Genomic DNA, 15,917 nt, shown 5'->3' on the forward strand with positions numbered 1-15,917 from the left:
GAATAGACCTAATTCCTCTATAAGTGCAATACTACACCGAGATAAACCTGATATACATCTAAGAAATGCATTAAGAAGGGAGGATACTTTGGAGAAGTCAGACTACCGAGGATACATATTTTTATAAGTGTATTGATAGATTGTAAGTGGAATTTGTCCACAGGGATCAACAATTATTAGATTAGGTTTACATGTGTATTTTGTAGGTGTTCAGATGTACCTTCCTTGAGGATGCATATTTTTAAGGTATGAGTGCGTATGGATGGATGTGTGTTATTTTAAGTGGACACATTTTGATAATAAAGATTTGTATTAATAAATGATTAAAAATTTCAAGCTATCCTCTTTTTGAATTAGTAGTGTTTCCTTTAAGTGCCATCTGTAAATCCTCAGCCCCTTCATCCAATTCTCCTGCAATATATTCTCCTCAGAAAGAATCCAATTTAGTCTTGGTGCAAAGGCAGACCTCTCTCCATTCTTATACGTATGTTTTATGAATAATGTGTAATTTGAATATATCTGCTATTCAATCACGAGACTGATCTTACCCAGTGCCAGAGAAATCAATTCTGTCATATCCAGCCCTGGCTACTATTAATTTTACCATTCCAGTTATCTGTCATGCTTCTTGTATTAGTATGTAACAAAGTTTCAGCATTTTATTTTGATGAACATTATTGAAATAGTATGACTTTCATTATATTTAGTTATAACGAACTCATTAGATATATCCCTACAATTTAGCCTGAGTTGTTTGTGGTTACATTGCTGTTGGTTGCCAATGTTTATTTTTGGGTCTCTCATTGCTCTTCCTAGCTTTGTATCATTTCTGTAACCCACAGCTATCTGTTCCCTCTGCACTGGCCAATGTCAGTGTTAAGTTCCTAGTACTATTTACCCTCCACCCCCCCAGCTTAATTTATCCTTCAAAAGAATCATCCCTCAAAATTACATGGGCTTACCTGTCATTCAAATGTATTTCACTAAACCTACACAGACTACTTTATCCCAAGATAGTCTCCCAATGAACAACCAATGGGATAGTGCCTTACCAGGGTACAAATTATAGCGCAATGATAGGGAGGAGCAATTTGGTGGAGAGAGGTGACACTTTATGTCTGGGATGGCATAGAGTCCAACAGGATAATGATCCTGCAAGAGATTAAATACACAATAGAATCTTTAATCAGTAGAAATCCCATGTGTTGGGTAAGAGTATAGTAATAGGAGTATACTACTGTCCAACTAGCCAAAATGATGAGGCAGATGAGGAAATGCTAAGAGAAATTAGAGAAGCTAACCAAATTGGTATTGCAGTAATAATGGGAGATTTCAATTACCCAAATATTGATTGGGTAAATGTAACATTGGGACATACTAGAGAGATAAAAGTTCCAGGATGGAATAAATGACAGCTTTATGGAGCAATTGATTCAGGAACTGATGAGAGAGGGAGCTATTTTAGATCTAAGTAGAATGCAGGATTTGGTGAGAGAGGTAATGGCGGTGGGGCCACTTGGCAATAGTGGTCATAATATGATCAAATTTGAATTGGTGACTGGAAAGGGGACAATAAATAAATCCATGGCTCTAACACTAAACTTTCAAAAGGAAAATTTTGATAAAATGAGAAAAAACTGAAAGGTGCAGCTGCAAAGGTCATGAGTGTAGAACAGGCTGGACATTGTTAAAAAATACCATCTTAGAAGCACATTAAGAAAGGTGGAAGGAAGGCCAAACGATTGCTGGTATGGTTAAAAGGTGAGGTGAAAGAGGCTATTTTAGCCAAAAGATCTTCCTTCAAAAAAATGGAAGAAGGATCTATCTGAAGAAAATGGGAAAAGGCATAAAAATAAAAAACATTGATATGACAGGCTAAAAAAGAATTTGAAAAGAAGTTGGCCATAGGGGCAAAAACTCTTTATCAAAATTTTAAAAAATTTATCTGAAGCAAGAAGCCTGCAAGAGAGTCGATGAGACTATTAGAAGATTGAGGGATTAAAGGGACATTTAGGGAAGATAAAGCCATCACAGAAAGACTAAATGAATTCTTTCCTTCGATGTTTACCAAGGAGGATGTCGGGTAGATACATGTTCCAGAGATAGTTTTCAAGGGTTTCGATTCAGATGAACTAACCCAAATTACGGTGAACCTGGAAGATGTAGTTGGCTAGACTGACAAACTGAAGATTAGCAAATCACCTGGACAAGATGGTATACATCCCAGGGTTCTGAAAGAACTAAAAAATGAAATTTCAGACCAGTAATCTATCATTAAAATCATCCATTGTACCTGAAGACTTGAAGGTGGCTAATATAACCCAGATATATAAAAAGGGCTCCAGAGGTGATCCTGGAAACTATAGACCAGTGAGCCTGACTTCAGTGCCAGGAAAAATTGTGGAAACTCTTAAAAATAATAAAATCACAGATCATTTAGATAGACATGATTTCATGGGAGACAGCCAGTATAGATTTACTCAAGGGAAGTCTTGCCTCACAAATCTGCTACTTATTTCACCCCTTCACAAAAATGTATGTGGATAAAGGTTAACTGGTGGATGTGGTGTATTTGGATTTTCAGAAGGTGTTTGACAAAGTCCCTCATGAGAGGCTTCTAAAAAAACAAACAAACCTAAAAAGTCATGGGATAGGAGGCGGTGTGAATTTTGTTTGTGAATTACAAACTGGTTAAAAAACAACAAACAGAGTAGGATCTGTACTTGTGACTTGGATTTGCCACTGTTGGAGACAGGATACTGGGTTTGATGGACCCTTGGTCTGACCCAGTGTGGCATATCTTATGTTCTCCCTTCCTGCACCATGATCATTTAGATATATGTCACTTATTAAAATTTAAACTGGACAATGGTAGTCAACATGAGCACGTAGACGACAACAACTATTTGAAACACTTTTCCATTTCCTCTGAAGTACTCACAATCATCATCTGTGTGAAGCTTGGCTTTTAATTTTTCCATTTTTCTTTCATCTCGTAGTAGTGTTCTGTCTTTCTTAAGTGTCCCTGTCCCTTCTTCTTTTTTCTCTTCAATAGTTTCTTGGATTAAAGAGTACTCTTCATAATTTGTAATTCCTGAAATTAGAAACACAGTTCAAACAATTAAAGCAAAGCCACTTCTATCATCTAAACCAAGAAAGATAAAATGTTGAACATTGGTACAAAAGCACCAACATAATTTATATTTAAATAGCACCTTTTATCCCAACAAGGTCCCAACTTTGTGTTTTGTTTTTTTTAATCAATCATAGCACTTCATTATCATGTATGCAATCACCTCTAAAGAGCAGCCAAGTATGCTAAAACAGTTGTATATTTTATATAGAAGACTATGAACTTCATGCGTTTTGAAGAGCCATGTCTGTGAAGTTATTAAAATAGTGGCTTTAACAAAGAAATGAAAAAAAATGATGTTCAAAAATGCAAGTGTATGCATGCCTGCCTGCTACATACAAAACACGTAGAGATTTAGATATTTGGGGGAGGAGTAGAAGGGACTGAGATGAAGAAATAGGTTGCCAAAGGTGCCATACAGTGCACAAGAAAAACAAACCTCTAAGTCTATAAATTTAACCAGAGCACCACTGCGCCAACAGATGAAGGTATTTGTTACCGCAGAATGGACTGATCACATGAGAAACACGAATAGTCCCAGCTCTCCCTACTAAAATGAGCTCTCTCTCTAATCAGTTTTAAGCAGGCTCATGTATGCAGACTGGGACTCTTTACCCCACTTTTTTCTCTCAGGTCCTAGAATTAAGAGTGAAAGTAAGAGTACCAGATCACACTATTTTTCACAAAACAGCTTAAGGTTATTTATACAAGGTTGTGTTTTTGTTAATCACTAAACTAATTCTTCAAAAGTGCTGACAGAGCTCATTATAAACACATCAATGTTATGTAATGCTCTTGATGTCCAATACATCAAGAAAACCAGATGTACAGAAATGCTAAGAAATGCAAGTTTGCAGATGATCTTTTTTAAGACTTGTGGAGCCACTCCCCTGAAGCAGGCAATTCTATGGCCAAAACACAAGCAATGGGTTTGCTAGAGACTCGTTAAACATGGAATAGCTGGCAATTTTAAAAAGAGATAGCACAGCTTTTAAACTGGATCATGGCGGAAAGCTGAAAATTGCTCAGGAGCACACAGTTTGGAATGAGGTATTTTCAAAGGATACTGGTGTTATGTGGAAGTTTTCATAAAGGCAGAAAGTAGCCTAGGTGCATTTAAATAAAGAGCAGATAGCAAATGATTACAAACTGCCCGTTTCAGCTGCTTGGCAGGCTATAAATACAATACAGAAGTGTAAAAATAAGATTGGAGAGTTGGAATGTATGGCATTGAAAAAAAAAGATGTGTATATATAATAAGCAACTCAGAGACCTAGTGGAAGTGAGATAACCAATTAGACACTGATACCATTGTACAAATTAAATTGCAATGACAGGCCAGGTCAAATTGGTGGAGAGGTGGCACAATGTGTTAAGGATGGCATAGAGTCAAATAGTATGGATAGAAATTCCCTGTGTAATGGGGAAGAATATACTAAGGTAGAAGTATACTATTGTCTGCCTGGCCAGGATGAAGAGAGAGACAGAAATGCAAAGAAAAATTAGAAATGCTAATAAGTTAGGCAACATAATAAAAGGAGATTTCAATTACCCCAATACCAAATAGGTAAAAGTCTTATCAGGATATGCCAGAAAGGTAAAGTTTCTTAAATACATTACTGCTTCATGGGGCAGCTGATCCTAGAACAGACAAAAGCGGGGGATACTCTAGATCTTATCCTCACTGCAATACAGGATCTGGTGCAAAAACTATAGAAATAGGGCCACTTGGCAATATTTATTTATGGCTCATTTTTAACCCACAGCTCTAAATAAGCTTGCTCCCTGCATGGTACATCCTAACATACATAATTAAATATACATAAAAGCAGTCATAAAATACAAATACAACATAGTCAATATACATTATTTATTCATAAACATAAAATCAATCAATAATACAAGATTACATGAGCCAAAATAATAAAAACACTAAAATCCCTAAAATAGTAATCATAATGTAATAAAATGTAACTATACCTGAAGGGAGGATATTAAGGAAACCTACTGCGGCAACATTTATTTTAAACAAGGAGACTATGATAAAATGAGGAAATTAGTTAGAAAAAAATATAAAAAGTTGCAAAAGGTTAAGAGTTTATATAAGGCATGGAAGCTTTTTAAAAAACAACATCTTGGAAGCCCAGACCAGATGCATTGTAAAAAAACCCCCAAAGGTCGAAAGAAGAGCAAACAACTATCAGCATGGTTAAATGGTGCAGTGAAAGAGGCTACTAAAACCAAAAAGACAACTTTCAAAAACTGGACGTGGATCCAAATGAAGAAAAAAGGAAACATTAACTTCAACAGCAAATTAGATGTAAAGCATCAATAAAGCAGGTCAAAATAGAATTTCAAAAGAAGCTTGCCAGAAAATCAAAAATTCAATACACATTTTTTTCAAGTATATTTGAAACAAGAAGCCTATGAAGGATTCAGCTGGACTGCTAGATGACCAAGGGGTAAAGGGCACTCAGGGAAGACAAGGCCACAGCAAAAAACCTAAGATGTTAACTTTCAAACGTGCGCGCGGGTGCACATATACACGTGATTGTCAGCGCTTGCCCAGATATGCAGCAGTTTTATAATATGCAAGCACATCCACGTGCACGTTATAAAATATCCTAAGTGCGCGTGTATGTGCAGCTAATTTTAAGCTTGTGCACACCCAGCAGTAAATTGGCTTACGGACACACAAGCGAGGGTATTTTATAACCGATGCACATCCAGCCGACCCCCAGTTTCACCAGGTCATCCACCAGTTAAGCCAGTGTTCAGCCAGCTCTTCCAAACTCACCTGGTTTGTTAGCTTGCACTCTCTCCAGTTAACCCAGCCCCCTCAAACACTTCCTAAATGCCTGTATTTTTTTTTTTAATTGAGAACTGCATCTCCTCTATAGAAGAATTAAAGTTATGCTGCACTGGACCTGGGCATGTGCCAGGACACAGATATTTGCATGCCCATCTCTTGGTCCCACCCTGGAAAGCTTACACCCCACCCACATTCTGCTCCTTTTTTCTCTGATGCGCATATGTGGGCGGCTTTTAAAATTGGGTGGAAATGCGCATATACTACCATGCTCACCCGATTTTGATGTGTGCTCGGCTTTTAAAATTCACTTTTAAATGAATTATTTGCTTCACTCTTTACTGAGGGAGGATATCAGAGATACCTACACTGGAAACATTCTTTCAAAGTGATGATTCAGAGGAACTGAAGCAAATCATTGTGAACTGGGAAGATGTAAGAGAGTAAATCAACAAACTAAAGAGTAACAAATCATCAGGACAAGATGGTATACACATCAGAGTTCTCAAAAGGATAAAAAATGAAGATGCAGGCTTACTACTAGTAATCTGTAACTTCTCATTCCAATAAACTATGTTGCCTGAGGCTTGGAGAGTGGCCAACATAATGCCCATTTTTTTTTTTTTAAATGGGTTCTAAAGTCATCCAGGCAAACTGCAGACAGTGAGCTTAATGTTGGTGCCAGGCAAATTGGTAGAAGCTATTCTGAAGGACAAAATTACTGACCATCTGTACAGACACAGACTAATGAGTAAGAGCCAGCATGGATTTTGCAAAGGGAAATCTTGTCTTAATCCCATCAAAAATATCTAATGGATTTGTAACATGTGGATAGTGGTGAATCATTTGATATAGTGTATCTGGATTTTCAAAATATATTTGACAAAATTATTTATGAGAAGCTTATCAGGAAATTAAAGCGTCATATAAGAGACAATGTTTTACTGTTCATTGGTATCTAGCAAAAGCATAAGAAATGGAAAGAAGGAGTAGTAGCCTAGTGGTTAGAGCAGTGGGCTATGAACCAAGAGACCAGAGTTCAAGTCCTGCTATTGCTTCATGTGACCTTGGGCAAGTCATTTTACCCTCCATTGCTTCAGGTACAAACTTACAAACCTGCATTTAGACGCGCGTTTTCGGCGCGCTAGCTTTACCCCTTATTCAGCCGCACGTTTTACTTTTAGAAATTAGCGCCTATCCAAAGGTAGGCATTAATTTCTCCGGGCACCGGGAAAGTGCACAGAAAAGCAGTAAAAACTGCTTTTCTGTGCACCCTCCGACTTAATATCATGGCGATATTAAGTCGGAGGTCCCGAAAGTTAAAAAAAAGTTTTAAAAAAATTTGAAAACTGGCCCGTGGCTTGAAAACCGGACACTCAATTTTGCCGGCGTCCGGTTTCTGAACCCATGGCTGTCAGCGGGTTTGAGAACCGACGCCTGCAAATTTGAGCATCGGCTGTCAAAACTGCTGACAGCCGCCGCTCCTGTCAAAAAAGAGGCGCTAGGGACGCGCTAGTGTCCCTAGCGCCTCTTTTTACTGCGGGCCTCATTTAAATAAATTAATTTACTGAATTGCGTGCACAGGAGAGTGGCCTGTGCGCTCGCATGCTCTCCCGCGATTTTTACTGTATCGGCCTGTTAGATTGTAAGCCCTCTGGGGATAGGGAAATACCTACAGTACCCGAATAAAAAATGTGTGAAAAGTGGAATATAAATCAAAATTAAATCAATAGTCATTTCTCACAATGGAGTGCCCCAGAGATTTGTGCGAGGACCAGTGTTTTTAATATATTAATAAATGATCTGTAAAAGAGAGAAAGAGGTAATCAAATTTGCAGATGACAAAATTATTACAGCACGCGCATGTTATAAAATCGGGTGCACATTTGTGTGCGCCGGGTAGCACGCACATATGTACCCCCTCGCGTAATATTAAAAATCTGGCCCATTGTGGACAATACTTTGAAATTCTCTGCTGTGGTCAAAAAAGCAAATAGAATGTTAGGTAATATTAGGAAAAGAATGAAAAATAAAACAGGAGATATCATAATGCCTCTGTATCAATCCATGGTGTGATTTCACCTTGAGTATCATGTGCAATTCTGTTTGTCCCATTTCAAAAAGATACAGTGGAACTAGAAAACATACAGAGAAGGGCAACCAGAATAATAAAGGAGATGGAACAGTTCCCCTATAACGAAAGTTTAAACAGTTTAGGGCTCTTCAAACTGGAGAAGAGAAGGCTGAGAGGAGATACTATAGAGGTCGATAAAACCATAAGTGGTGTGAAACGTAAAACAGAACAGTAACTAACTAGCATATGATTCCCCTACGTTTAACAACTGTTTGAACCTTTTTTGAAACCCTGTTAATCCCCTTAACCTTTTAACCTTCGTATTTTTGTAAACCGTTATGATGGCTTTATGATGATGAACCCGAATGATGGTATATAAAACTCGACAAATAAATAAATAAATGAGTAAATAGGGAACAGTTATTTACCCTTTGAAATAGTACTATTACTAATGGACACTCCATGAAGCTAGCATATTTAAAACAAATTGGAAAAAGCATTTTTTTTCCACACAGCACACAATTAAACTATGGAATTTCTTGCCAGGATATTTGGTGAAAGCAGCTGACACGGCTGGCTTTAAAAAAAGGTGTAGACAAGTTCCTGGAGGAAAAGTCTATAAACCACTATTAGCCATAGACTTAGGAATGCCACTATCTACCATGATGAGCTTAATGGACTTTAGCTTAACCCATATGGATTTTTTTTATTGTTTTATGATCAGCGTTTTACAGCTGTATACATTAGTTCATGCAGCTGGATGACTGGGTCAGTTTATTTGGTAAAGCCTAGATGTAAACATTATTTTTAGACACACTGGAATTATCAAAGGAGTTGCATGTGCAAATTTAACATTTTCAAAAGCCGTTTCCACACTTAAAGTGAACTTATGCATTTAAAACCTATAGACAATTCAATGGAATATATTGTAGCAATTTTCAAAAGCCCACTTACATGTTTGGGAGGTAATTTTAAAAAGAGATACATGTGGAAATTTAACATACTATCATAGCAATTTTCAAAAGCCATTTATACGCTTAAAGTGCACTTACCAGTGTAATGGTTACTGACAATTCAATGGTATAGTAGCAATTTTCAAAAGCCCAATTTAAAGTGTGTAAATCCTTTTGAACAATGACCCATATTGTTTCTCATGAAAATGTTTTTGGTTTTTTTTTAATGATTTTTAACCAATACTGGATTTGTTGCAGGATTAAATATTAAAGTTTGAACATTCATTGTAGCAGATGAACTACGTGGATGATTGTACCTTGATACAGAAGTGCTATGCACACTGATAGCACAAATTGCTTCATAATTAAATGACACCTTTGAGAAATTTTGATACATTTTATTGATGTGTCCCACATTTTTTGCAATTAGTTGTTCAATTTGAGGTGCTTTTGTACATTTGCTATGGTTATAGCAAGAGTATGCAACTCCAGTCTCAGAGTGCCAAATACAGGTCTGGTTTTCAAGAGATCTACAATGAATAAGTATGGGAGATATTTGCATGCACGCCATTGTATGCAAAAATATCTCATGTATATTAATCGGTGGTGTCAACACCCCCAACTTCACATAAAGTTCCTTTATTATGTATCAAATTCCTACTCTATTTAATACCGCCCAATTTCAATTAAAAAAAACCAAACACAAATACACAAGTAACTAACAAAAAACATCACTACTAAGGGCCAACAATTAACAAATGACAAATTCACACAAAAACTTATAAACAATAAAAAAAACTACAACCCGTATCACCCTACACATTTTTGATACAATATAAAGAAATTTCATGTAAAATTGGGGATTTTATGTTTTGTTTTGATATTTTTCAAATAAAAATTGGGACTTTATTATATGATGTTACATCCTGTTTGAATTTATACACGTGTGTATTGATGTACATTGTGAAACCATATCTATTGGTTATTCATCAAAAAATTACTGTACCAAGATAAAATTACATGTTTATTAAAATAATGCAAGTAGGTCTAAATGGCTCACATCTTTGCTTCTATAATTCTCGAGTGCCTTTTTCTCTTCGGGCCTATGCATTTTTTTTTACCAAGCATAAGCAAAGAAGAAATAAAGTCTTTAATCCTCTTGTAATCCTTCTCTTTTCGCTCAAGAGACCCACTGTGTCTAGGAAAAGGTTGCTGTGATCTTAAGCCGAGCCTCAGACAGAAGGGGGAAACTACCCCCCTTCTGAGCAGTACAAAGGTTATGTGTCTAGGGAAGGACAGACAAGAGAAACAGTCCTGAGGGGGATCATGGAACCCAAAGACAACTATTTCATTACTGTTAATACTAAAAAGCTGAAGCCATCCTGCACTGTAGATCATTATGGATACACCACAAGCATGCACATTAAATCCTTCTGATGAAATTACTTTTCTGTTTTAAGAGAGGCGAGTTCTCAAGTAAGCCTTTTGTGGAAAAATGACTATTCATGGGCCCTCAGCTTTGCACACATCATCTGTTGTTTAGTGGGAGAAATATCTGCAATTAATTATGTTTTGCCTATGAAACATCTTTTTACATAACTCGTAGCTCGTTCCTGCAAGTCTTCATGGGCAGCAGCTCTTGGTGACCTCACCGCGTGCTGAGCAGCACGCATCTCTGGCTCTGGTTTTGCTCAGCACTCTGCAAGGCTGTCTCTCGCATGGTTGCAAACAAAAAAAAAAAAAAAAAAGAACAAACTAGCAAGGTCTTGTCTTACTGGACCAGGCTTTGGAGACACATTCAGGAAGCAAATACCAGGATCAATGCTGAAATAATTAAAGATAATTAAGAGCAGTATCTGTGAGTCCACACCCTTTGTATTTGCATTGTTTGGACTTTTTTTGTGTGTTTTATGCAAATTATGGCAACTCTTTCCATAAAGTCTTCTATCAGTATACATATAAACTAATAAATACAGCCATTATGGAAATAGACTATAAACATACGGGATAATTCTGTGTTGAAGCCAATCTCCTTACACACAGCTCTTTCTCAGCTGCTGCAGGGAAGCAATACAAGCCAGCTTCCCTCTCCTCAGATCATGGAGCCGTTATCCCTTGTACCAGCAATCTGATCTCTAAAGCTGCATTCACATGAACCTTCCAGAGAGGTAAAGGCAGTTCCACTTTGACAGACATGCATCTAGAATTCTTTTCTTCCTTTGTGTCATACCAAAAACAGGAGGTGTTTTCTTTCATCAAATCCTGACCAACTCCTGACCTCTTGCAGAGCATAACTGAGCCCAGCAGTTTCAACCTGAAGTTGCACCATAGCACTCCTCCTCTTGCAGTGATCCTCCCCACACCATCTTCTGCTGGATTCCGACAGGGAAGGACAATAGCAATAGTGGCATTCTACTTCTGGGCTCTGAAGGTTAAAATAGTAATAATAATTGAAGTACTGTCACAGCAGCCTGGGAGGCTCAGCACCACCTTGGGTCACAGCCAGACTATTGGTACAGCCATTACTGAAGGGTGTCCCACATGCAGCTCCATTCAGCAACCTTTTCAGCAGGAAATGTATATGATAAGGTTCCACAAACTATTAAATTGAAACAGCCCCAAAATATCTGGAATTTTCTATTATTAGATGTTTGACCCTTTATTTATTTATTTATTTTTAATTCTTTATTTCTAGATTTTCAAACCATACAATAAATAATTGTATATTTGTTTAATTGTTCAATCTGTTTGATGTAATTTTCTGTTCCTTGTTCTGTGTAAACCGAAGTGGTATGCACAAGTGCATGAACTCCGGTATATAAAAGCCTTTAAATAAATAAATAAATAAATAAATAAATAAATCAATATATTGCATATGAAATACAATAGTATAATCAGCAAAAACTTCAACGTTATATTTTTAAATTCATAATTCAAATTTTACTATTTAACTATCAATCAAAATGGAGGGGTGTGTAGTTTCATAGATACTGGGAGAAAAAATAAAAAGAAAACATTTCAATTTCAGAAAATCTAGCATGCCATTTTTACCCTATATTTCTAAGTTAACACTGGGGTAGATGTGGTCAATCTCAATGGTTCTAAGAAATTAAGTGCATAATAAAGAAACAGGAAAATATGTATATATTTTTCACCCTTTATAAAATTTATAAGAGGCACATTTTTTCCTTCATGAAAAAAAGTAGGGAGGGAGAAAAAAGTGTTTGCGTCTTCAACTTAAGTTACACAATTGACCAGGTCCTAAGCCAGTTCTGCTTCCTGGATCCAGGTCTTTCAAATAACTCCTTTTAAAGAAGGAGATTTAGTTTGATCTCTCTGGATCTTTGGCTCCCAGGGTAGTGATGACCTGACAATAGCTTTGTCAATAGCTTTGTCAAATGAGCCCAGAGGTCTCAGAATACTTTGGGCCTTGGGAAGGAGAGCATCCAGGTCACACTCTTATTTAAGGGTTGAACTACCAGGGGTCTACAGCTATCCCTTGGGACTAGGGCAGACTTTCCTATGGCTGGTAAGAGAAAGTCCCCCTCTCAAGAAGGAGACGTTGAAATATTTATGGGACCAGGCTTCCAGCTTCTGAAACAAAACCCTTTTACTTGTAGTTTCTTGAAGGTATCAAACAGAGAATCCAGAAGAGCTCCTAGATCTTAAAACCTTGAATCACAAAGTGATGACTCAAAGAAGAAACATAGAAACATAGAAATGACGGCAGAAGACCAAATGGTCCATCCAGTCTGCCCAGCAAGCTTGCACTTTTTTTTTTATTTTTTTCCCCCCATACTTAACTTTTTCTCTTGTCCCTTGTAAGTGGCTTTTTGTTCTATTTCCCTTCCATCCCACCATCCCTTCCACCCTTGCCATTGATGTAGTTAGCAGTGCTGGAGCTGCATCTAAGTGAAGTATCTAGCTAATTGTTTAGGGGTAGTAACCACCATCATAGCAAGCTACTCCCACGCATGTTTATCCAGCCTGTGCAACTCCATCCTTGTTGGTTGTTGTCCGAATATAAATAATCTTTTCATTATTCCCCCCTGCAGTTGAAGCAGAGATCTTTTCATCATTCCCCCTGCCGTTGAAGCAGAGAACTATGCTGGATATCATTGAAAGTGAAGTATCAGGCTAATTTGGTTTGGAAGGATTTATTCTTGGTACTGGTGAGATACATTTCCTTGGGGGAAGATATGGTGAGAATGGGGAGGAATGTATGGGGTGAGAAACCTATTGAGGTAAGGCAAACCCATCCTTTGAGGAACTGTAGGCCAAGACAAGGATTTTGATTTATGTATGGTAGATAGTTGGGAGCCAGTGTAGAGATTTCAGGACTCGAATGATTCTGATGAATTTACTTGCCTTTAGCAATATTCAGGTTGCTGCATTTTGGAGAATTGTAAGCACCGGTTCAGTTTCTTTTGCATCACAATGTAGAAGGAATTGTAGTAGTCCAATCTAACCCCACCCTTCTTGTGGGTAGTGACTCTCCCCTACTACAGTGATAAAGGTGGCAAATATATTGGTGTAATAGTATTTCAGATGTTTAAATAGTAGAGCCACTTGATGTTGTGTGCAAGAGTGGCAGTCACTATCCAAGTAAAATTAAATTATTTTTTTTATGTTTGATTTTAATCCCATCTTTGCCTCCCATGTTACACCAGGCAGGAAATAATATAACACCCCCCCCCCCCTAAAAAAAAAAAGAAAGAAGCAATAAAGAAATAGCAAAAACCTCACCAACAAAGCAAAACATAAAAATGAAGTTGAGATATGCCACCATGCTATATATAATTAGGGACATTTTTCAGTTTTTATTTTAATTTGCCCAGTAATGTATCGGTGTTTATTTCAACAAATTAAAAAATGGGCAAAATCAGTGTAAAAGAGTGACACCATTTTTTCAGTTAAATATAAATTTTGTTCTTGTTGTAAAACTGATAAATTCTCAGGAAACAAAAATATGAAAACAAAGGTCCCTAGCTATCTCACCTAAATAAAAAAAAAAAACCAACCCCAACTAATTGTATTATAAAAAAGATATTCAAAACAGTAACAACCATATGCTCAAACCACACGGGCATAATATTTACTATTGTGATGTGTTATATAATCATTTTCCATTAGTCGAAACAATCATTGTCCAAAAGATGTCCCTCATTCATCGTGCATTATATATAGCGATTTATAATTTTTTGTTTGTAAATATAAATAAGAATACTCAGTCCAGGCAGAACACGGTTGGAAAAACTAATACTTTCAATACTTATTTCAAAAATGAAATATGTAGACCAGCCAGAGTAAATTTCCAGAAGTTAGTAACATACGTTAAACCAAATCAGTATGAAACCATGATACCAATATCACCTGTTAGTGGCAAAATCCAGCTATCATCATCACAAGGTCAAACCACTAATCTGCTGGTCAACATCTCGGCATCAAGAAAGCACCAAATTCCAGACTGCCTGTTTCAGGGGTTACATATACACACGGTGCTTTCAATTCGTCAAGCAAAATGTCTCCCTCTGATATGTGTACATGGAAATGATACAAACCTGGATTACCACAGTGAAGGCTGGGAGTGGGGATTGAAGAGGGGAAAGAGATGGCATACGTGGAAGAAGGTTATTTTAGTCACTGCCCAGATATGGGCTTCCATGGATGGTTTACAGTCAAGCTTGTCACCCAGCTTCCAGGTTTGGACAACAAATGATAGTTCTGTTCTTTCTGGGGTTATTTTCGAGCATATGTCCCCAATCCACAGTGCCTCTGATGTTGTGGGTTTAGTATTAGTTTGTTTTTCTCTCTCATCTAGGCAGGGGTTAGGGTTAGAGATTGCATCATCTGGATTTGGGCAGAGGGAGATAAATAATTTGAAGTCTGTGTATGAATGGTAGATTATGTGATATTTCCTGTTGAATCTGCCAACGGGGGGGTGGGGGGGATGTAAATGTTGGATCCTTGTGGCATACCAAGGTGGAGAGGTGGGGACATGATAGCACTATTCCAAGTGATGCAGATTGCGTATGATTATGGCAGAAGGAAGGGTTTACCTAACAATCTAGTGCCCTTTAGTCATGTGATTAGTATTCCAAGATCGATGGTATCAAACGCTGAAAGGTCAAGGAGTAGCAGTAGTGCTGACTGATCACAGGCTAAGCAGAGCCATAGTTCATAGCTATGATTCTTAATGCTGTTTCTGTGCTGTGGTAGGGTTTGAAACCAGATTACAAAAGTCTCTCCCTCTCCTTATGTGTGTTTGTATGTCTTTATATAAACACACAAAGCACACACATATACCCCCACCCCTATAGAAAATGAAAGACGGATGCATACAGCATGCAGAAAACTGCTGCTGGTTTTGTTCCTCTAGTCATTACACTTGAATTTCCACAACCATCATCATGGTTCTTCTGGCACTAAAGGCTGAAGTTTAAGTTGCATTTGTGGGTTACCCACAGCTTCAGCACATTTTTCAATTAACACTTTCTTGGTCTTCAGCCACAATTTATTCTCTCACCGTGGGAACCCCTCTACTCTCATTCTGCTGCTCACTCATTTTTTAAATTTTAATTTAAATTTTTTTTTTTAACATGGGCACAGAGCCCATCAAACCTAGCTCCTCACTTTGCAGATACTCCTGGCTCCCTTTTCTTCTGTCTACCCTCAAAGCTCCTTGCAATGCATGGCTTCCTATCCCACACCCTCATAAGAACATAAGAAATTGCCATTCTGGTTCAGACCAAGGGTCCATCAAGCCCAGCATCCTGTTTCAACAGAGGCCAAACCAGGCCACAAGAACCTGGCAATTACCCAAACACTAAGAAGATCCCATGCTACTGATGCAATTAATTCTCCAACATCTATTGATTCAAGGAAAACCTTGTTTGGTGGTTTATTTTGTACGGTGGCTCTGTTCAAGGATAACCAATTTTTAGTTAT

General features: G+C 37.5%; 1 protein-coding gene across 1 annotated transcript in view; it reads right to left on the reverse strand.

Moving 5' to 3' along the window:
* The window catches only part of TLN2 (talin 2), a 352,944-nt gene that overhangs the window by 324,267 nt on the left and 12,760 nt on the right, over nt 1-15,917 (reverse strand). The window contains exon 4 of the mRNA XM_029574657.1: nt 2,942-3,094. Coding sequence (XP_029430517.1) covers nt 2,942-3,094 — 153 coding nt within the window. The remainder of the gene's footprint in view (nt 1-2,941; nt 3,095-15,917) is intronic.

The sequence above is a fragment of the Rhinatrema bivittatum genome, chromosome 13, assembly GCF_901001135.1.
Source record: "Rhinatrema bivittatum chromosome 13, aRhiBiv1.1, whole genome shotgun sequence".
Classification (NCBI taxonomy): domain Eukaryota; kingdom Metazoa; phylum Chordata; class Amphibia; order Gymnophiona; family Rhinatrematidae; genus Rhinatrema; species Rhinatrema bivittatum.